This window comes from Bufo bufo, chromosome 9, assembly GCF_905171765.1.
Source record: "Bufo bufo chromosome 9, aBufBuf1.1, whole genome shotgun sequence".
Lineage (NCBI taxonomy): Eukaryota > Metazoa > Chordata > Amphibia > Anura > Bufonidae > Bufo > Bufo bufo.
Window position 1 is genome coordinate 217,636,666 of NC_053397.1, and position 24,554 is coordinate 217,661,219.

The following is a 24,554-nucleotide window of genomic DNA, read 5'->3' on the forward strand; positions in this document are numbered from 1 at the left end:
GCGCCATTTTGGGCTACACATAATTTTCTGATTAACTTTTATTAACTCTTTCTTGGAGGGAGATGGGAAAATCAGAAATACTGGCAGTGCGTTTTTACCTTATAAATTTTATGGCGTTCATTTTTCGGTATAAATAACATAATATCTTTATTCTCTGGGTCACTGAGATTACAGTGATACCAAATACATATAGTTTTTTTTAACTTTTTTTTGGCAAAAAAATGTTTTTGCATTGCCGCTTCCCAACACCCATAACTTTTTTATTTTCCTCTCTATGGAGTTGTGTGAGGGCTTGATTTTTGTGGGACGACTTGTATTTATTTTTTGGTATCATTTTGGACTATATGGCGCTTTTTGATCGCTTGTTATTAAGTTTTTTCGGTGGCAACTAAGAATAAATTATCAATTCTGTCTTTTTTTTTTTTTTTATACGGTGTTCACCGTAGGGGATAATTTACGTGATGTTTATGTAGTCCGGGTCATTACGGACGCGACAATACCAAACATATGGGGGCGATTTCTTTTTTTTTACTATTTTCTTTCATTGAAAAGCATATATATTTATTTTTTTACCACTTAATAGACTATAACAGACAACATTCTGATTAATTTTAAAATCAAATGCATTATCCCGACCCTATAGTGCTTTGCATTTTAATGTCAGTGCTATTCTGACTCTGGCGCAGCCTGCTGGAAATTACTCAAGGCTGGTCTGGGGCCTAAACAAGACCCCAGCCAGCCTTCACACACATTGGCACCCCACGATCGCATTTGTGAGGTGCCGATGGGAGACAGAGGGAGTCTGCTCCGTCTGTCAGCACTTTACATGTGGCGGGCGCCATTGCCCGCGGTATGTAAAGTGTTAAACAGCCCGGATTGGCACTCCTGCCGGTCCGGGCTGTTAGAGCAGGGCCGCAGCTATCATGTGAAAGCCGGACCCCCGCTCCCCGTTGCATGAAGGACCCATGCAACGCTTAGACTGGGCCGCCGTAAAAGCGGTGGCCCAACCTAAGGCCCCGTAGTGATCGCCGTAAAAAGGCGTATGGGTGGTCACTAAGGAGTTAACATGGCAGAGCAGAGAGCACTGCCGGAATAGTTTCCGTGCTGGAAGTGATTTTCCGCTGGCATTTTGTCCGCTGCCTGTGAGAAAGTTGTATATTTGGAGCGGATCCTCCGGAGACGACTTGCTGTTAATTAAACATCTTGCATCCTCCGAGTGAGTGGAAATGTCCGTCTGTTCCCTGACCTAGTTGTGTAGGTGAATGACTGACCCCTTGCTCTCATCATTTGCAGGTCTTGAGTCTGCCCCTGATGGATATGTGGCCAATGCGGACGCGGGTACAGCGACTGGGCCGCAGGGGCAATATGTGAGTGTTGGTGGGCTGATAGGGGTAGTAGTTGTTTACTCACTGTTCTGCAGAGCTCCCTGGGCCGGTGTGCAGTGAAGGGAAGGACCGCACCAGTTCCTTCGGGGCACACTCTGTTGTCCAGGGACTCCCGCAAGATGGTGGTTGAGGTGCCCTTGGTGGAATGGTTTAAGGTGCCTTGGAGGCAGGGTCCCTGGTGTTCGTAACTCCAGCACCGTTAGGTGCAAAGTAAGGCGGTAGAAAGGATGAGGAGTCAATGGTTGTGAACAGCGGAACTTTTTACTTAAAGGGCTTCTGTCACCCCACTAAAGTAATTTATTTATTTTTGGCTACTTAAATTCCTTATACTGCGATATATCAATCTATAAAGCTCTTACTCATTTTCGTTCAGTAGTTTAATCAAAAAACAGACTTTTATAATATGTAAATTACCTCTCTACCAACAAGTAGGGCGGCTACTTGCTGGTAGCAGCCGCATCCTCCTCTCATAAAGACGCCCCCTTCTCATGTTGATTGACAGGGCCAGCGAACGCGGTCGTCCTCTGACTGGCCCGGTCTGCAATTCAAATCCCGCGCCTGTCTTTATTCGGCGCAGGCGCTCTGAGAGAAGGAGGCTCGCCTCCTCAGCACTCCCTCAGTGCGCCTGCGCCGATAACGTCACCGAAAGAGAAGACGTCATCGGCACAGGCGCACTGAGGAGGCGAGCGTCCTTCTCTCAGAGCGCCTGCGCCGAATGAAGACAGGCGCGGGATTTAAATTGCAGACAGGGCCAGTCAGAGGACAAGCGCGTTCGCTGGCCCTGTCGATCAACATGAGAAGAGGGCGTCTTTATGAGAGGAGGATGCGGCTGCTACCAGCAAGTAGCCGCCCTACTTGCTGGTAGAGAGGTAATTTACATATTATAAAAGTCCGTTTTTTGATTAAACTACTGAACGAAAATGAGTAAGAGCTTTATAGATTGATATATCGCTGTATAAGGAATTTAAGTAGCCCAAAAAAATAATAATACTTTAGTGGGGTGACAGAAGCCCTTTAATCAATTGCCTTGAGGTAGTTAGCGCAGTACATTTATACGGCGAGGGTGACAACCCATATGATGCAGACACGATTGGCGTAGCTGCAATCCTAGTAACAGGCTGGACAATAGGTGCATTGAGATTTTCCTTTGGCTGGTATCAGAGGGTTCCTTTCTAACCGCCCTCACTTTGTCCACACTCTAGCGGCCAGATACTGGATATAATAATGTCTCTTATTTGTGTTGGGTAACCCACAGGGCGGTCTCCCTAACGGCAGGCAGGAATCCTCTGCTCCATTGTTTGCAATGGTTGCTTTCAGAAACACCGGTCCACAATGTCCATAGAGGTTTGTGGTAATGGACAACCTTGTGCCTAGTCGTCCGGCTGTGTCCAGCTGCTTTTAGGCTTCTCCCGGTCACTAGTCCTGTGGAGTCCATAAGCTAATGCTGCTTCTATCTCCACTAGACTTTCTCTATATCCGCAGTTTACTCTGGTCTGTGCTAGGTAGGTAGCTGTAAGGATGTTCTCCACACTCACTCAGCCTGGCCAAGATAGCGGCTACATATTGGACTTTGCTTCTCCTGCTCCTCACACATCACTACCTCTCTGCTAACTTCCTTCCTTCTACACAGAACTAACACACCCTAATATATATATGTACAGTGGGGGAAATAATTATTTGACCCCTCACTGATTTTGTAAGTTTGTCCAATGACAAAGAAATGAAAAGTCTCAGAACAGTATCATTTCAATGGTAGGTTTATTGTAACAGTGGCAGATAGCACATCAAAAGGAAAATCGAAAAAATAACTTTAAATAAAAGATAGCAACTGATTTGCATTTCATTGAGTGAAATAAGTATTTGAACCCTCTAACAAAAAAAGACTTAATACTTGGTGGAAAAACCCTTGTTTGCAAGCACAGAGGTCAAACGTTTCTTGTAATTGATGACCAAGTTTGCGCACATTTTAGGAGGAATGTTGGTCCACTCCTCTTTGCAGATCATCTCTAAATCCCTAAGGTTTCGAGGCTGTCTCTGTGCAACTCTGAGCTTGAGCTCCCTCCATAGGTTTTCGATTGGATTAAGGTCCGGAGACTGACTAGGCCACTCCATGACCTTAATGTGCTTCTTCTTGAGCCACTCCTTTGTTGCCTTTGCTGTATGTTTTGGGTCATTGTCGTGCTGGAACACCCATCCACGACCCATTTTCAGTTTCCTGGCAGAGGGAAGGAGGTTGTCGCTCAGGATTTCACGATACATGGCTCCGTCCATTTTCCCGTTTATGCGAATAAGTTGTCCTGTGCCCTTAGCAGAAAAACATTCCCAAAGCAAAATGTTTCCACCCCCATGCTTGACGGTGGGGACGGTGTTTTGGGGGTCATAGGCAGCATTTTTCTTCCTCCAAACACAGCGAGTTGAGTTAATGCCAAAGAGCTCTATTTTGGTCTCATCAGACCACAGCACCTTCTCCCAGTCACTCTCTGAATCATTCAGGTGTTCATTGGCAAACTTCAGACGGGCCTGCACATGTGCCTTCCTGAGCAGGGGGACCTTGCGAGCCCTGCAGGATTTTAATCCATTGCGGTGTAATGTGTTTCCAATGGTTTTCTTGGTGACTGTGGTCCCTGCTAATTTGAGGTCATTAACTAACTCCTCCCGTGTAGTTCTAGGATGCTTTTTCACCTTTCTCAGAACCATTGACACCCCACGAGGTGAGATCTTGCGTGGAGCCCCAGAGCGAGGTCGATTGATGTTCATTTTGTGCTCCTTCCATTTTCGAACAATCGCACCAACAGTTGTCACCTTCTCTCCCAGCTTCTTGCTAATGGTTTTGTAGCCCATTCCAGCCTTGTGCAGGTCTACAATTTTGTCTCTGACATCCTTGGACAGCTCTTTGGTCTTTCCCATGTTGGAGAGTTTGGAGTCTGCTTGATTGATTGATTCTGTGGACAGGTGTCTTTTATACAGGTGACTAGTTAAGACAGGTGTCCTTAATGAGGGTGACTAATTGAGTAGAAGTGTCTAACCACTCTGTGGGAGCCAGAACTCTTAATGGTTGGTAGGGGTTCAAATACTTATTTCACTCAATGAAATGCAAATCAGTTGCTATCTTTTATTTAAAGTTATTTTTTCGATTTTCCTTTTGATGTGCTATCTGCCACTGTTACAATAAACCTACCATTGAAATGATACTGTTCTGAGACTTTTCATTTCTTTGTCATTGGACAAACTTACAAAATCAGTGAGGGGTCAAATAATTATTTCCCCCACTGTATGTATGCATGTATATGTATATATATATATATATATATATATATATATATATATATATACTGCTCAAAAAAATAAAGGGAACATAAAAATAACACATCCTAGATATGAATTAATTAAATATTCTTCTGAAATACTTTGTTCTTTACATAGTTGAATGTGCTGACAACAAAATCACACAAAAATAAAAAAATGGAAATCAAATTTTTTAACCCATGGAGGTCTGGATTTGGAGTCACACTCAAAATTAAAGTGGAAAAACACACTACAGGCTGATCCAACTTTGATGTAATGTCCTTAAAACAAGTCAAAATGAGGCTCAGTAGTGTGTGTGGCCTCCACGTGCCTGTATGACCTCCCTACAACGCCTGTGCATGCTCCTGATGAGGTGGCGGACGGTCTCCTGAGGGATCTCCTCCCAGACCTGGACTAAAGCATCTGCCAACTCCTGGACAGTCTGTGGTGCAACGTCACGTTGGTGGATAGAGAACGAGACATGATGTCCCAGATGTGCTCAATTGGATTCAGGTCTGGGGAACGGGCGGGCCAGTCCATAGCATCAATGCCTTCGTCTTGCAGGAACTGCTGACACACTTCAGCCACATGAGGTCTAGCATTGTCTTGCATTAGGAGGAACCCAGGGCCAACCGCACCAGCATATGGTCTCACAAGGGGTCTGAGGATCTCATCTCGGTACCTAATGGCAGTCAGGCTACCTCTGGCGAGCACATGGAGGGCTGTGCGGCCCTCCAAAGAAATGCCACCCCACACCATTACTGACCCAATGCCAAACCGGTCATGCTGGAGGATGTTGCAGGCAGCAGAATGTTCTCCACGGCGTCTCCAGACTCTGTACATCTGTCACATGTGCTCAGTGTGAACCTGCTTTCATCTGTGAAGAGCACAGGGCACCAGTGGCGAATTTGCCAATCTTGGTGTTCTCTGGCAAATGCCAAACGTCCTGCACGGTGTTGGGCTGTAAGCACAACCCCCACCTGTGGACGTCGGGCCCTCATATCACCCTCATGGAGTCTGTTTCTGACCGTTTGAGCAGACACATGCACATTTGTGGCCTGCTGGAGGTCATTTTGCAGGGCTCTGGCAGTGCTCCTCCTGTTCCTCCTTGCACAAAGGCGGAGGTAGCGGTCCTGCTGCTGGGTTGTTGCCCTCCTACGGCCTCCTCCACGTCTCCTGATGTACTGGCCTGTCTCCTGGTAGCGCCTCCATGCTCTGGACACTACGCTGACAGACACAGCAAACCTTCTTGCCACAGATCGCATTGATGTGCCATCCTGGATAAGCTGCACTACCTGAGCCACTTGTGTGGGTTGTAGACTCCGTCTCATGCTACCACTAGAGTGAAAGCACCGCCAGCATTCAAAAGTGACCAAAGCATAGGAACTGAGAAGTGGTCTGTGGTCACCACCTGCCGAACCACTCCTTTATTGGGGGTGTCTTGCTAATTGCCTATAATTTCCACCTGTTGTCTATCCCATTTTCACAACAGCATGTGAAATTGATTGTCACTCAGTGTTGCTTCCTAAGTGGACAGTTTGATTTCACAGAAGTGTGATTGACTTGGAGTTACATTGTGTTGTTTAAGTGTTCCCTTTATTTTTTTGAGCAGTGTATATGTGTGGTGCCAGCACCACCTAGGGGTGAATAGTTGTAATGGCATGCTCAAATAAAACAGCCTGTTATAAGGAATTACAGTTGACACAGAAATACATTAATATGCATACTACAAATAGTCAAAATTATACAGGACCCCACGACCATCACCGAGTGGGACACTGCACGGGTAAATGGCGGCCTGTGAGTCAATTTGTGCTGAGAGGCGTACCGTAAATGTACACTGCAGATGCAATGTCAGTAGGGCCTTATATGAGGCCTTCACAGACAGGGTGGTAGAACAGAGCAAGGTGAAATGTCCCAGTGCTGATCTATATACCAGTGAGGGACTGTGGAAATCTGGGCCAGCGTACTCGCTGCTTTCACAGTGTCCATCGGAGTTATAGGTCAGGAATATTTTAAGATTTATAACTATATAGACCTTTAGGGGCATCTGTCTCCCATAGGCTTTCATGAAAACAAAAAAATATATATATACCATACAACATAAAAAGGTATACCAATATATAACGGCCTGATGGAGGACACAAGGGCACAGGGAGCTTACCTGGCGCATACTGCAAATCGCAATGTAAGCAGCCGCTGTGGCCGTCGTCCACGAAAATCTACCTCCTCTAAGGCCTTGCCACCAGGGCCATATAATGGCTGAAGCCATAACTGACTGCCACAGAAATAATTCTCCTAATCACTATTAAAGGGGGTGTCATGGGGCAATTATTTTTTTTAAATCAAAGCAATTTAATAAGCGGTAAACGCCCTCACAGATCCCCGTGGCTCTTGTCCTGATGGTTACCAGGTCGCCACTGGTCCCACATGGAGACGAAATGACAGCCACTCAGCCAATCACCGGCCAAAGCAGTGATCCGCCTCCTCCAGTGATTGGCTGAGCAGACGGGACCAGGACATAGAGGCAAGCAGGGAGCACTCAGCCTTGGAATGGGAGTGGTGGGGATCTGGGAGGATCGAGAGTCGGGATCCCTTTAAAGGGATTCTGTCAGCTAGTTTGAGCCTATTGAGCTGAGGACATGCGCTGCTAGATCGCCACTAGCACGTCCACAATATACATTCCCCATAGCTCTGAGTGCTTTTATTCAGTAAAAAAAAAAGATTTTATATATATATGCAAATGAGGCTAGTAAGGAGCCCAAGGGGCTGTTACCAACGTTTCAGGAGCCCAGCACCGCCAGCACCCTCCGAATCTCCTCCTTGCTCCAACATCACAGAGTTGAAGCGCTGTAATCTCGCGCATGCGCGAGTATGTCGCATGTGAGTGCCGGCATAGTGTTCCTTCCCTGTGCTGGCATCAGCCTCGGGAAACGAACTGCGCATGCGCGAGATTACAGCGCTTCAACTCTGTGACGTCAGGGGAGCAAGGAGGAGATTCGTAGGATGCGGGGGGTGCTGGACTCCTTCACCGTGGGCGTGGCTGGACTCCTTCACATTGGGCGTGGCTGGGCTCCACAGCCACTTGGGCTCCTTACTAGCCTCATTTGCATATATATAATAAAATCATTGTTTTTGACTGAATAAAAGCACTCGGAGCTATAGGGAATGTATATTGTGGACGTGCTAGTGGCGATGTAGCAGCGCATGTCCTCAGCTCAATAGGCTTTTTTAAAAAATTTAATCCCCCTGAGGCATTTTGCAAAAAAAAAAATCCCCCCTGGACAGTGCCTTCAGTGCGATCGGTGACTGGTGGCCTTTAAAATCTGCCTTCTTCACCGCAGCCGCATTCTCTTCAAAGTTTAGAAGATTTAAGATTAGTCACAGGAAAATAACCACATCAGTGACACATCTACCTGAGAAGTGCATGAGAGATTGCAAAACACGGGGAGGAAATTCTAAAAGAAGAAGCAGTCCGGCCCTTCTCATCATGAAATTAGGCTGAACTAGATTTGGGTGTTCTGAATCTGATGTACCCACAGAATTAAAGGGGACCTCCGGGGCTGTGGCGTAACGTACTTCTCTGTTTACTTATATGATGCATGTGTCATGTGCGTGTGATGCAGATTATGTTGTGACCACAGGATTGGGTATTATAACCTATGGACTGGGAACTCTCCTATCATGGGAACAAGGGTCCCTTGTGGGAATGGACCAGTAGTGCTCAGGTGTGACCTGGGACTGCTGGAGAGACTGGAGCGCTGCACCCTGCAGTCCCCTAGAAGTGAATGGAGCAGTGCTCACATCTGCATACTACTCAGGGGGGATCCTTGTTCTCCTGATATGTGGGGGATCCCAGCAGTCAGACCCCCAGCCACCATACAATTATCACAGGCCAACCTCTTTAAGGATGGGGATCTTCAGCGTAATACTGAAACGTCCATATTATTCTGTGAGGAGAATGGTCGTTTCAGTAATTGCAGTAATTCTGAGGGTCACACATATGGAAGCATCCAGATTGTGCCTCGGTAATTGTAACCTGCGGTATAAGCAAGACCGTGACCTGCGTAACACCTTTTAATATCTTGTACGTTCTTTATTTCTGTTGTTTTTTCTTTTTAGGGTGCATTCACACGACCGTAGGCCGTCCATGCCCATATTGCGGACCACAAACAGCAGTTCTGCAGTATACGGTCACCGGCCGCGTGAATCCCGTATCACTGATGCGGACTTGAATGGCTCCGCAATCCTCAAGATAAGTCGTGGTGCTGAGCAGAGGCATTGATCGTAAACACTTGGAAGCGCTTCTGTGGGGTTTTTGGTCCATGCCTCTGAGCCACAAAAGATCCTATCTTTTGCTGTATATTGCCGATTGCTGACCATCAAGTGAATGGGTCCGCGCTGCAATACGGGATTCATATGGCCGGTGCCCAAGCATTACGGACTGCCATTTGCTGTCAGCAGCATGGACAGCTTATGTTCATGTGAATGTACCCAGTCACAAAGTGATGGCATGTTCATACATATTGATAAGGCAATGCTGGTTGTGGATTTAAATGCCACGTTGACAGCTACGCGAGTCCTCCTATTAATAGGTGTTTTATCTATAAGATACAGGCTATAGGGCCCCATTCACACGACCATGTTTGTTGTCTACATCTGCATTTGTTGTACAATCTGCATTTTCTGCGTGTCAAATACGGACCTATTCCCTTCAATGGGGCTGCAAAAAATGTAGACCGCATACCCTGTGCTGTCCACATCCGTATGTTTGTTCTCCGTCCCTGCAAAAAAGATTGTCCGTTTTGCAGACAAGAAAAGGCTTTGTTACAATGGGTCCACAAAAAAATGGATGCAACACTGATGTCATCCATATTTTTTGCGGATCTGCATTTTGCTAACCACAAAATGCATATAGTTGTGTGAATGCACCCTAAGACAGTCACAATTGAGGCTGTACCCTGCCTCTGGCATAGCCCCCATTGCTGCATTAGAAAGCAGCAGTGCATAGTGGTGTAATCCCGCTATACACTGCGTCCTCTGCAGCGTGATGTGGTCACAGGTAAAGCACCCGCACTGAAGCTTGCATTGACATCCATGTAAATGCTTGAAATGTTTTGTGGCAGACGCGGAGGCTCTTTCACTGTTCTGCCACTTTAAACGGCCTGAGGAATGATCGATGTTACCGGTAATGGGATATTTATGGCTCTGTTATGTTTGCATATTTATCTGTGACACGTTGAATGTGCTTTTGATTCTCACTGAACTGGACTAATAATTTGTGCATCTCCTTGTGTGAGGGCGGTGCGCTTCTGCAGCATACAAAAGCAGAATTGCGTTATGGATTCCGTTACCACGGACCATAACGCAATTCCATGACGGAATGGCCTTAGAGGAATTCCGTTTTTCATGCCGTCATAATAGAAGTCTATGGGCTGCATAACGGATCCGTTTTGCAGGCCATAGACTTATACACTGCTCAAAAAAATAAAGGGAACAAAAAAATAACACATCTTAGATCTGAATTTATTAAATATTCTTCTGAAATACTTTGTTCTTTACATAGTTGAATGTGCTGACAACAAAATCACACAAAAATAAAAAAATGGAAATCAAATTTTTCAACCCATGGAGGTCTGGATTTGGAGTCACACTCAAAATTAAAGTGTAAAAACACACTACAGGCTGATCCAACTTTGATGTAATGTCCTTAAAACAAGTCAAAATGAGGCTCAGTAGTGTGTGTGGCCTCCACGTGCCTGTATGACCTCCCTACAACGCCTGTGCATGCTCCTGATGAGGTGGCGGACGGTCTCCTGAGGGATCTCCTCCCAGACCTGGACTAAAGCATCTGTCCACTCCTGGATAGTCTGTGGTGCAACGTGACGTTGGTGGATAGAGCGAGACATGATGTCCCAGATGTGCTCAATTGGATTCAGGTCTGGGGAACGGGCGGGCCAGTCCATAGCATTAATGCCTTCGGCTTGCAGGAACTGCTGACACACTCCAGCCACATGAGGTCTAGCATTGTCTTGCATTAGGAGGAACCCAGGGCCAACCGCACCAGCATATGGTCTCACAAGGGGTCTGAGGATCTCATCTCGGTACCTAATTGCAGTCAGGCTACCTCTGGCGAGCACATGGAGGGCTGTGCGGCCCTCCAAAGAAATGCCACCCCACACCATTACTGACCCAATGCCAAACCGGTCATGCTGGAGGATGTTGCAGGCAGCAGAACGTTCTCCACGGCGTCTCCAGACTCTGTCACATGTGCTCAGTGTTAACCTGCTTTCATCTGTGAAGAGCACAGGGCGTCAGTGGCGAATTTGCCAATCTTGGTGTTCTCTGGCAAATGCCAAACGTCCTGCACGGTGTTGGGCTGTAAGCACAACCCCCACCTGTGGACGTCGGGCCCTCATATCACCCTCATGGAGTCTGTTTCTGACCGTTTGAGCAGACACATGCACATTTGTGGCCTGCTGGAGGTCATTTTGCAGGGCTCTGGCAGTGCTCCTCCTGTTCCTCCTTGCAGAAAGGCGGAGGTAGCGGTCCTGCTTCTGGGTTGTTGCCCTCCTACGGCCTCCTCCACGTCTCCTGATGTACTGGCCTGTCTCCTGGTAGCGCCTCCATGCTCTGGACACTACGCTGACAGACACTGCAAACCTTCTTGCCACAGCTCGCATTGATGTGCCATCCTGGATAAGCTGCACTACCTGAGCCACTTGTGTGGGTTGTAGACTCCGTCTCATGCTACCACTAGAGTGAAAGCACCGCCAGCATTCAAAAGTGACCAAAACATCAGCCAGGAAGCAAAGGAACTGAGAAGTGGTCTGTGGTCACCACCTGCAGAACCACTCCTTTATTGGGGGTGTCTTGCTAAGTGGACAGTTTGATTTCACAGAAGTGTGATTGACTTGGAGTTACATTGTGTTGTTTAAGTGTTCCCTTTATTTTTTTGAGCAGTGTATTTTGACGGAATGAATAACGGAATTCCTCTAAGGCATTCTGTTATGCATTCCGTCATAGAATTGCATTATGGTCCGTGGTAACGGAATCCATAACGCAATTCTTCTTTTACCACCAAACGAAGCGTGAATGAATTTCAGAATATGAAATTCGCTCCTCTCTAGTGGCGTGTGTTACATGTATGCATTGTTTGGTGGCGTGTGTGGCATGAAGAACCTCATATTATGCCCCTGACCTGCTGCAAAACATTATCACATCTCATATGGCAGAAAACTTCATCATATGTGAGCATGGTTTTGATCTGGAGGCCAAAATCTGTGAATAACAACCTCCCCCATAAAATATATATATAAGGTAAAAGTCACCATGGCCCAATCCTAGGGAATGTTACTCATCCACTTTCTGCTACAAAATCTCCACTAGAGTTTGTGTTGACAGTTTATAGATTTTGCATAATTTCATTATTTTTTATTTTTTAGAGTTTGAGTGCATCGTAAAGTTCAACAGCCATGGCTTTCTGCGCAAAAATCCGAAATGCTAGGAAGTATGAAGTAGACGCCGCTCCTCCTAAAGGGGTGGAAATAAATTTTTACCTGGGAGACAAGTCGCCTATCCTGTTTACAGAAGGGACGTGTACGGCGGAGGACCTGCTCACCGAAGCCGCCCGAAAATGCAGTAAGTGTTTATTAACCCTTTTATGTTTCCAGTGTATTGCATGGTGTTTTCCGATTTTTATAGGGTTTATAATTTTTCTATTTTTCTCATTTTAAGATATCTCTCCATTGTGCCACAACCTGTTTGCGCTGTACAGTGAGAAGGATGAACTCTGGTTGCCTCCAAATCACCTCTTCAAGATAGATGTCAGTACATCTCTGAAACTTTACTACCGGATCAGGTGAGTGGCTCTGGATTTTATAATTCACTTTCTGGGCACAAAGATTTTCTCAGAAAAGATGAAGTGATGAAGTCTTGGCTCCTGGGATTCCCACCAGTCCTGAGAACATATTTTGGTCCTGGACATCACTCACATCACATTACTCGGCAGTTACTATGATTTCCATTTAGTTTAAGTTTTTTTCCCACGAAAAACTGTTATTCCCCATTCATAGGATAAGAGGTTAATGGGGTATTCCAGTTATTTGAAGTCATCACCTAGGGGATAACTATTAGATTAGTGGGGATCCTACCAGTGGGACCTCCACTGATCACGAGAACAGGGGCTCTGTACCACCTGTAGCCCCCTGAAATTAACAGAGCGGCTGGCTTCGCATGTGTGTGGACGCTCCGTTAATTACTATGGGAGTTCAGTGCTCGGCTATATCTGGAATTCCTGTGGATAACTTCAGACAACCAGAATACCCCTTTAAGTGTCTGATCAGCGGGCATACAACCTCTGGGGTCCCTGATGATCACAAGAAGAGTGGTTCTTTGTTCCCCTTTGTATGCGCATGTCGGCTGCCACTCCATTCAACTCTGGGGTTACAAACAGCAGTGGTAACGTGTCAGGATATGGCACATGACCAGTGCAGCCAATCACTGTCCTTGGCGGTCTACTGCTGAGGACAGTGATTGGCTGCTGCAGTAACGTTCCATATTCCTGCACGTCACAGTGTCAGTGATGTGCCAAGATACAGAGCATCACCGCTGCAGCCACTCACTGTAAAAAATGTGAACACAGACTTGTTGGACGACAACCTATTTTGGTTTTCACCCAACTTTCTCGAAAACCAATAATGGAGCTATCAAGTGTGAGCTCAGTGGGCAAAATCTGCATCTGTTTTCTGTTTGCCGCAGATTTCGCTCTACAAACACTTTGCCAAATCCATCACGCAATAGTCATGCTTCTGATTTGAAAAGCTGCAGCAGAAAAATGTGCCATGTGTAAATGGGGTTTTCCTAAATTTTTCCCACCAGCATTACACTGCAAATTTTTTGAGGTCAGAACTGAAGATATTGAAGGTACATTTGTGTGGAAGATATTTGGCGGCACACAGCCAACTTTCTTTTTAGTAACTCCCTAGGAATTCCGTGCCGTGAGCCTTTCCTCCAGGCCAGACCTTCTCCTGTCCCAGTTAGCTGATGTCATCATTTCACCGAACGTCAGCAGTTGAGGTTTCTGGGCTGTGATGTCGCTCGTCTTACTGGAACTTGTGACTCCTCCCTGAATCAGACTATTCACAAGAAAAAGTAATCGCTGTAGAGGAAATCCAGCTTCTTGGGGCAGCCAGGCTGTGTTTTCGTGAAAGATAATTCATGCTATATTACATGGGAACGCTTGAGTTTACTTTCTGTTGTTAATTGAGCCCCTAAAAATGATTTGAGGCCTTGAAGAACTGGAGTTTCCACATGGATGGCCCTTGAATATAATGGTTGTCGATGCAGCCCCTGGAAAAAGCGGAGTATCGAGGACAGAAGACAAAGTGCTTTCTTTTGGGGTCACAGCGGTTGCAACACAAAGAATTAAAGTGTCATAGTCTTGACATAGTGGAATGTAAATACACCCATTTAAAAGGGTTTTCCAGGCCTTTAGTATCGATATCCTATCCTCAGGATAGGTCATCAATATCAGATCAGAGGGAGTCTGACACCCGGCACCCCTGTCCATCAGCTGTATGAAAAGAAGATGCGCGCGTGCCGTCTCCTGTCTCTCTTCTTACTTGCTTTTGACATATGGCGTGCCTTCTCTTCATACAGCTGATCGGCAGGGGTGACGGCTGTCTGACCCCCCGCCGATCTGATATTGATGACTTAGTAATGAGTGTCTCGTGGTGCTTTAAAGTGTCCCTTTCATTGCAAAAATATAAATCACAGTCTGTGGTAATCTGCATCCTTCTGCCTTATGGCAATTCCTAATTTCGCTCTCCTTGCCTGAAGAGTAGGCGGGCCCTTCCTGGTTTGATGCAAGTCATCAGAGCCAATCAGATGCTGTCCCTTCACGTTAACCGCATAAATGTTACACAACGACATTTGTCGCACCAATGTCGCGCGACAATTTTTATAATGATAGTCTATGGGGTCGTGCTGCGACACCATAGACTATAATGATAGTCTATGGGGTCACGCTGCGACCCCATAGACTATGATTATAAAACTTGTAGCGCGACACATGCAGTGTAGTTGTGCCCTATGTGTCGCGCGACACATGTCGTCATGTAGACCTAGCCTAATAGATGACGAGAGAGACAGAAACTCCAGCTGCATCCCCCTCCTCCCCTTCTGATAGTGAACATTTACAAAGAGCCTGCAGGCAAGGAAAGGTGAAGTGAAAGCTACTAACAGATATGTGCCTGTTCCACGAAATGGTTCAGTTTTTTAGGAAATAAACTTCTCAGCCGCTCCCTGTGTTGATATGCTATAGATATGTCCTCACCTCTCCCCCTGTCGAGGTATGTCCCCCCCCTCCCACAGTGACTAATACAGATGTGATTTCTAGCGCTCTGCATGGGTGGAATAAAGCAAAACGTCAGCACCTGAATTTTAACGTCTTGTTAAGGACATTTGGGATGGGGGGGTGACTTCTGTACTTTGTGGGTGTTGATTGCATTGACCTGACTGGTTTGTGTGTCTGACTTGTTCTTCAGGCAGAAAGAAGAGTAACAGATATTCCTTTTATTTCAATACGGAAAAACACAAGTGAAAAGCGAGAGATTGTAAATTTACATGAGATTCTGGGAATGATGCCTAGAAGGAAGATGCTTGCTTGGTAATGAGCACCAGGCCCCTGAATGTCTTCCCCCAACCCAGCACTGTATTAGAACAGCAGCACCAGTTCTTGAGATTGTGTTCCTCTAATATCACCCCTAACATTGCTGGTGGGAGGAAGATGTAATGAGGAAATCTGCCTCCAGAGTTTTCCAACCATAGATGTTTGTTTGTCACACATCTCATTGTAGGGACATGAGCCAACGCTTGGCACCTGTACAGGTTTCTTCACTGTCTGTGGAGCACCTGGTGAGTTACCTGTCTGTTTGCCCTCTGTACAGACAGCTCACCGATCGTATCTGTTATATGAGAGATAAGGGAGGTGTATGAAAGCAGTGCAAGGATTACAGATAGAAATGCGCTTCGCCCTCTACCTGCATTCTGTGATGATTACTGAAGACCTATTTTAGTTTCCAACCTCCTGTTGCTGAGGGTGAAACCACCACGGGGTTAATTATACCTTGCAGAAACTCGCACAATATATCACCTTGAATACACATGGACCCTGATTTATCACGCCTTATCTCCAGAATTCTGTCTTCAGATATTTGCAATGGGGCTTTTGCAATTTTTTCGGGCTCACGTGCAAAAATTGAGCGCCTTTTTTTTTTTTACCCCACTCGAGTTTTAAAACATGAGTGGGAAAGTGGCCGTGGTTCGCTATGTTAATGAGTTTTGCTCCATATTTCTCGCTGAGACTTTTTTATAATGTCACAGTCTCACTCCAGTAGGAGGGTGTAGTAGCTTTTGTAGACAAAAAAGGGCAGTGAATCTGCCAGATAATCGCTAACGAGCGTTCATAGGAACACTCGATAGCCATTATCTGGCAGTGTAAAGGTGTGCCGATTAATTGATGAATGAGCGAGACGATGGTTCGTCAGGTAATCGCATCATTCATGCTGTGTAAAGAGCCTATGCTGCCGGCAAACAACGGGTCTGTAAGGGGACGAGCAATGGCATTAGCGATCACTGCTTCCTATACTGTGGAGGAGACGACTACAATTAAATACAGCGGTCTCCTTCACTGACGAGCAGGCGATTGTCGGGAGGAAAGTGCCTGCAAAATTAGCCTTTGTAAAGGGGCCTTTAGGCTTAAGGATGAGAGACATTTATCAAACGACATGCATCATTTGATAAATGTGGCATAGAGTACGCCAAAGCAGACTCAAGCAGGGAGGAAAAAATGGAAGGGAACAAAATTAAAATAGTTTGATAGCAAGGGGTTAAAACCAGGGAAAGGTGCAGTGAATACCTTTTGACTGTCTGGTGACAATGGCGCCTGTCAGGGTTTGTATTAAGCAGCAGTTAGTTCTTGAAGGTGATGTGGGAAAAACAGGCAAGTTTCAAGATCTGAGTGACAAGGGTCAACTTGTGATGCTAGATCTGTGATGGCTAGCCTCCAGCACTCCAGCTGTGGTAAAACTATGACTCCCAAGATGTACATTTTATTAGCTGTTCTCAGATAGACTCCATAGAAATGAATGGCGCATGCTGGGAGTCATAGTTTCACCACTGGAGTGCTGGAGGTTAGCCTCCAGCTAGATGAATGGATCAGAACATCTCCAAAATGGCCGGTCTTGTGGGGTGTTCCTGGTATGTAGGGGTTAGTGCCTACCATAGTGGTCCACAGCAGGTCAGTCACTGAATGGGGATAGGGTTGTGGGCTCTGAAGGCTAGTCCATCTGGTCCGATCCCAACAGAAGAGCTCCTGCTGGTAATGACAGAAAGGTGTCCGGACACACAAGGCACCGCAGCTCGCTGTGTGTTTAGCTGCCGGTCAGAGAGCCCATGCTGACCCCTGTCTGCTGCCAAAGTGGCCTACAATGTGGGCACATGAGCAAGCGGAACATGGAGCAATGGAAGAAGACAGCTTGGTCTGATGTATCACATTTTACATCCTATGGACGGCCGGGTGCGTGTGCGTCACTTACTTGGGGAAGAGATGGCACCAGGTGTGCCATGGTAGGCAGACAAGCCTGCTGGAAACCTTGTGTCCTGGCAACATGTGCCACCTACCTAACCATTGTACAGACAAGTACCCCCCTTCAGCAGGATAATGCCCCGGCCTCCTCACTGCAGAAACTGCACAGGAATGAGGAACATGACAGAGAGATGAAGGTGGTGACTTGTCTCCAGATTCCCAGATCTCGATCTGATCGTCATCTGGAAAACGAGTCCGATCCAAGGAGGCCGCACCGAGTAACCTACAACAGGATCTGCCTCAGAGGTCTTGTAGAGTCCAGGCCTCAATGGGTCAGCGCGTGAGGGGACCTAAACCGCTTTAGGTAGGTGGTTTTAAATGTCTGGCTGATGTGTATATATTTTATATGTATGTGTGTGTTTGGCAGGTTGCATCTCCTATATCTTGGACGCTCTCGCCTTTGTTCGCAGGATTTGGTGCACTAGATTCACAGGCCGGTGGTCGTGTTTTGGACTCGCAGGCCTATTTGGTTTTGTTTTCTTAAGACCTTTCTTAAAGGCTCACAGGGGCTGGTGTCTGCCTTCCTTCCTCATCTTGTGTGAGATTATATCTGACCTCAGCGGTTTCGTGCAGCACGCACACCCTGTGGTGTGGTGCACATGTTACGATGAAGAGCTTGTACACAAGATACACCTTCAGCGACATAAATGAACCAGCACTGACGAGCACCTGAAAACTCCCCAGTAATGCACATTTTAAGGTTATGTTAATAATGCAATAGCACCGGGACCGTATCTTGCACAATCTTGCAGCTCGTGGTCCCGTTTTCTTCACCTTTGTCATGTTTGATATTCAGCGGATGCCATTTACCTGTCAGATTCCTGCTTTGGTCTATACCAGTGGTCTGCAAATCTTTGCGTCCAGCATTTGTGAAGTTACATTATTCAGCCTCTTCTGACAACCAGGGAGGAGTTGTAGCTTTACACTAGTTCAGTCCTCTGGTCTCTGCAGCGGTGTTCCCCAACAGGCGGCTCTCCAGCTGTTGCAAAACTACATCTTCCAGGATGTGCCGACAACCTGTGGCCGTGAGTGCATAGTAGGACTTGTAATTTTGCCAGTCACTAGCAGAGCACACTGAAGATTATTAAATTAGTCTTCTTTATTCCACACACATAAATATATTAATGTTTTAGTCAAAACATACTAAAGTCCAGTTTACGGAGGCAGACAAAAGCACATCACTGTGCTACTGCGTTGTTTTGGGGTTGTGGCCCCTTCTTCAGGCACGTTCAGTGTGCTTCTCAGTGTGAATAAATAGCCCTTTAATACACAATTATTAGCACAAAGATGTGATTAACATATATTTACCATATTATAGGCATCCGAAGTAGACACGTTCCTGAGTATAAGCAGACTGCTCGCTACTATGTATCATAGTGAAACATACAGCATATATACAAAGGTTTAAATTAAACATAAATGTAGCATAAAGTGTGAATATTTCAAAGGAATACATTAAAATTGTAGTTCTTATTTAACCCCTTAGGGCTGACCGTATCTAGGGAGAAGATCCAAAGAAGCTCTCTTTGCAAATGTCTTTTCTCTAGTTGGTCCCTGTTCACACTAGTTACTTACTCCAGTATCATCCAGCGTAGGTCAAAAACCTTATGCTTCATCTCACTGAAATGTTTAGCCACTCCTTTTATTCCGATAGATTTTTTTTTTATCAATATGTTTAGTGTCACATTTATTTAACCCCTAATTTGTCAAGGCTTTTCTAATGCTCGACCTGTGCTCATTAATCCGCATTTTGACAGATCTAGACGTTTGCCCAATGTAGCACTTTCCACAAGGGGATTTCAACAATTAAATTACTCCAGGTGTGTTACAAAAAAAATCCTGTGATAGGGATGTTGTTCCCCTTCATCGGATGCACAGCTGTGTCACCTTTAACCCCTGGGCGACATGTGACGTACTGTTATGTCACAGCGGCAAGTGACTTGGCGCATTTTGACATAATAGTATGGCATGTTGATTGGGCGGGCACCGGAGCTGTTTCTATCCGATCAATGCAGGGGCCGGGCCTCTGCTGTATCCACCGACCTTAGCGCTGACAGCGCCTCATAAGAGGATCGCAGAGGGAGGGGCCCACAGTGCTGCAGTGACAGGGGGCCGATAGCTGACCTGGCAACCCTCGGCAACTCTAAGGCCTCAGGGTCTGCCATGTATTGAAGCCTTTAAGACCCAGCCCCCAGGCAAAGCCTGTATTGTACTACATCGAAAGAGGGATCAGACCTTGAAATGTTGAAGTCCCTGTACTGGGACAAAAATAAAAAGTAAAAAAAAAGTGTTTTAAAAAATTATAGTTTACAGTAAAAAAAAAAATGTGCGATTTTCAATAATAAAAAAAAACTTTAAAAAAAATTAATAGACATTAGTTATTGCTGTGTCCATAATGAGCGGCTCTATAAAAAACTTTACCTGGCTTTGGTTCCGACTGGTACCTCGGAACCGTAGCTGAGTTTGGTTCAAAGTGGTTTTCCACTTTAAATATCAACTACCGAAGTTATTCAACGAAGTCACGCGCGACTTCGCAAATAACTAACTTCAGCTCATCAGGGCCCATACATTCTAACACTGTACGGAGACGAATCTTCACATGTAACATCCGAAGCTCGCTTCGCTTATCACTAGTATCCACCTGCACCAACTCCTTGCCTAACGACCGACCTCTCCTGTATACAAAAGCAGTTTTTCTTTCCATAACAGGGCAAACTTACTTTCACAGCCAGAAGTCTCCAGTATTTGTAAATAGTGTAAACATAAACAGAAAGATCCTCTCTTTATTTTTCTTCACTTGTATCAACTGTTGTTGCGATTGTTTCCTTTGTATATATGCTGTAAGTTTCACTATTATACATAGTAGCGAGCAGTCTGTGTTTATACTTAGTAACGTGTTGCCTATAATGTGGTAACTATATGTTAATCACATCTTTGTGCTAATATATGTTAGAGTACTTTCTCACTTGCGGCAGAGAATTCCGGCAGGCGGTTCCGGTAATCTGGACGCAAACTGATGGCATTTGTCAGACGGATCCGGATGCGGATCCGTCTGACAAATGCATTGAAATACCGGATCCATCTCTCCGGTGTCATCTGGGAAAACGGATCCGGTATACATTTTTTGGGGATTTTTAAAGGTCTGCGAATGCGCAGACCGGAAAGACGGATCTGTTTTGCCGGAACACTTAATGCCGACTCCGGCACTAATGCACTAATACACTTCAATGTAAATTAATGCCAGATCCCGCTGCTGCTAACCACTCAGCTTTACCTTTGTTTTTGGCTTATTTCACATTAGCAGGAATTTCTGACCATCAAGCTCCAGACTGAAGAGTTCTTCAGAGTTTCCTGGGAATTTATAGAATTTTTTTGGTTAATCGATGAATAAATGTGCCCGTCTGTGCCCCTCAGGAATATTGCAGCCATAAACCGTTTGGATTTGGGTGATTTGTCGCCACATTGCATTATCCAAGTGAACAGCCAAAAGCGGCTCAAGCTGGTATCTTACAGCGTGCCATGTATACCAAGTTGAGTCTTCTACCAGCTCAAGAGCTTTGTGACTCCTCGGCTTGAGATCCTCCTTTGGCTTGGCTGGGTTGCCACATCTGAAGATTCAGGTATTTCAGTGTGGCTAGGAGGTCTGATTCTGGCACCGTGGAACCTCATCCCGTCCCTAATTCAGCTGTAACGTATGGAGCAGAGCAAACAAGCTCTAGGTTGTAATATCCTGGCTGTGTCTGGGCGCAGTAAGCTGCGTTCTTGTACATATATCCGTCATCTGAATGGATTCACCAGTACGGTCTTGTGCAGGAATATTAAAGGTTATAACCACCTTTGCTAATATTTTTTATCCATATAAAATTATACCTAAAACCCCTTTATAATCTTAATCAAATGTTTCCTATTTCTTTGTATGTACAGCTCCAATGCACACTGTGTCTCCATGGTAACAGACAACAAACAAACTGTAGTCTGATCCTGCAGTCCATCATCCCTTCTATTGAACTACCTGCACTTCTAGATCACCCACTAAATGTACTTTGCTATACAGTGGGAGACAAATGGAAGGAATCGTGAGCGTGCAGGATTACACCACACAGAGCTTGTTTGTAGGCTATCATAGCAACGCATGGTCTTCACAGAAGCTGAACAAACAAAGATTTTTTTTAAAAAGTTACGATCTAGCAGCGTTGCTTGAATTTGATAATAGATTTAATGGGACAGTAAAAAAATGTTGTTGCAAAGATGGACATAGCATGTAAGCCTGATGAGTATAGAGAGTGATCTAAACATAGAGGAGATTCATCAAGCCCTGGATTCCAGAATTCTCAGAACAGGGCTCTGCAACTTTTGTAGGCCAACGTGCATAAAAATGTTGTGTTTTTCACCACTTAGACCACATTCACATGACAGTGAAAAAAGTCAGTAAAAAAACTGATAAACTGTCAGTTTTTCACAGTCATGTTGCATCAGTTTGTGCATCCATTTTGTGGCCGTCTATCCGTATTTAACAAATGTTGCAAAAACGGCAGTTAAAAACGGATGAATTTCATTGGCTTTTGTTTAAAACCCCAACACCTGCAGTGGCTTCAGTATATATAATGCCCCCAGTATAAAAAATGCCCCTCTGTAGTGCCCTTAGTAGTCAAAATGGCCGTGGTTCTGAAAACGGCCGTGTGACAGTCATTGAAAAAAAATATATGTAATCACGCACCCATACTCCAATTTTGAAAAGTGGAGTAGCATCTCAAGTAGGGCTGGGTGATTTTATTATTTATTATTATTATTATTATTATTTTTCGAATTTTTTTTTCTTCAACCCTATCGACAATTTTGGATTTGATTCTTGATTTTCTTATTTCTGTTAATTAAAGGGGTTGTCCAAGTTATTTTTATTGATAGCCTATCAATATTAGGGTGCCAGGTGTCAGACACTCGCCGATCTGATATTGATGACCTGTCCTGAGGATAGGTCATCAATAAAAATAACTTGAACAACCCCTTTAAACTGAAAAAAAACCAAGACTATATAGGGTAGCAGTGCCGGGGTTACTACATTTACATAGACTGGCAGTGCATGGGTTATTACACATATATATAGATTGGCAGTGTAGGAGGGGACGGCGGGGCGGGCATTAGGGTGGATTCACCTCACGTTTTTGCCATCCTTGTAACATATACAAAAAAAATCTATCCGTTAACAGATGCCTCAGACTGATACCGTACATTGGCATAGAGTTCCACTGTAAAAAAATATATAAATAAAAAATATAAATAAAATATCCTATCTATCTATGTATATACGTAAAAAGCATGCAGCAATCGCCTTCACTGTATGAGGACGAGAAATCGCTGCTTCTATTGCTCGTCTCCATACAGAATCATGGCCTCTGGGCGGCAGGTTGCAGTTTACACAGCACGATCTGCTGCCCAGGATGCCTGCACAAATGATAGGATCACCCAATGAACAAGCATTTCGCTCATTCATCGGCTGATCGGCGCTACATTCAGACAGGCAGATTGTCGGGAACGAGTGTTCATTGGAACGTTCATTCCTCATAATCTGCCTGAATATCGGGCAGTGTAAATCCACCTTTAGGGCCAGTTTACATTGCGGATTTCCTCTGCAGTTGTTCTCTTTAGAGTCTGCGGGCCCGTTCATGGCTTAGCTCTATTAAATAAGCCACGGCTTCAAGTGGTGGCTGTCCGCCAGGAAAGTGCTGCTGTCACGACTTTTAACCACCGATCTGCGATCTTCAGTGCTACCTACCATTGAAAACAATGGGAGGCAGACACCACGTGGCCACAGATGGAATTTTGGCACAGTGTCCACGCCAAAATTCTACCAGCAAATAACGCCGTGTGAACAGCCCTTGCTCAGACTTAAAGATGCTCCAAATTTATTAAAACATTGTGTGACATTTGATAAATTTGGCTCAAACGGCAACGCAGACTCCTGCAAAAGTGACTTTAATGTCTTCCGGGAAGCCTCCGCTCCCCCGGACAGTGTGTGGTCGGCACATGATGTTCTGGTTAAGGCCGAGATGTACAATGAGGCTGTGAAGTTCATCAAGATCTTCATTTTCATAGGGACGTGCAGTTACCATACGTTAGTCGTGTCATTAGTCATGTCTTCCGAGTTCATCAGAAGCTTGTTATTTCTCAGTCATAGAAGGTCATTATAAAAAAAAAAAGGAACCAGCGATAACATAATGGGTTAATCCCAATCGGCTACCGCTTCCTATGACTTGTGACTGTACATGGTAGACACGAAGATGACTAATCCGGAGCCAGCTGTATGATCACACATCGCCACTCTGCAGTGTAATACCATGCCCGCAGAGCCTAGGTTCTTTTCCTGGGGTATACACCCTATCTGTGGGGGGGGGGGGGGGGGGGGGGGGGGGGCATGCACGGTTGTAAGTGGATGCAATCAGATCGTAATGGACTCTGTTCACTTTAAAGGGATTTCCACAGTACTTTTGATATCTTAGATCATCAATATCAGATCGGTGGGCTACCGACACCCCGCACCCCCATAGATCAGTTGTTTCAGGTACCCTCCAGCAACTAGGAATGCTGCATTCCCCGGCATGGCTACTACTACACAGTGGATTAAACCTCGTGCGTCCGCTTCCATCCTCCGTATAGTTTCCTACAGCTGATTGGTGGGGGTACTGATTGTCGGACCCCCAGCGATCTAATATTGATGATCTATCCTATTCTGAGTACTGGGAAGACCCCTTTAATTAGGCTGGACACAGCAATAGAAAGTCTTGTGTGAACAGGGCCTTAGGCAGTCTTTTTCCAAATGGTTCTTGCTGTACAGGAGATGGCATTATTTATTTTTTCATATTCCGTGTAGATTTGGAATTGGTCTTATTTCCCTGTGCATTTTATGGTCAGGGCAAAATATGATCTCAATGTTTAGATTTCCTTTGCTATTTGTATGGTGACCAAAGGGCTCGGTAACTGTTCCCCTTTCTTTCATATTGGTTAAAACGGTGTCAACAAATGGTTTGAAAATTTAAGTAAATTTATTTTTTATTTTTAGATTTATTTTTACTAATTGGCACGGCACAAATGAAAATGAGCCTTCAGTCTGGAGATATTACCCCAAAAAGCAGAAAGACAACTATGACAGCAAGCAGGCCCCCGATGGGACCCCGATCCTTGATGCCAGCTCCTTGGATTATATTTTTGCACAGGTAGGTCCAGTTATTTTATGATGA

At 45.3% G+C, this 24,554-nt stretch overlaps 1 protein-coding gene across 2 annotated transcripts in view; it reads left to right on the forward strand.

The window, feature by feature from the left end:
* Window positions 1–24,554, forward strand: part of JAK1 (Janus kinase 1) — a 79,420-nt gene that overhangs the window by 23,212 nt on the left and 31,654 nt on the right. For both annotated transcript variants that reach the window (XM_040407527.1, XM_040407529.1), the window contains exons 3-5: window positions 12,116–12,311; window positions 12,408–12,531; window positions 24,377–24,530. In XM_040407527.1, coding sequence (XP_040263461.1) covers window positions 12,146–12,311; window positions 12,408–12,531; window positions 24,377–24,530 — 444 coding nt within the window. In that variant the 5' untranslated portion in view covers window positions 12,116–12,145. The remainder of the gene's footprint in view (window positions 1–12,115; window positions 12,312–12,407; window positions 12,532–24,376; window positions 24,531–24,554) is intronic.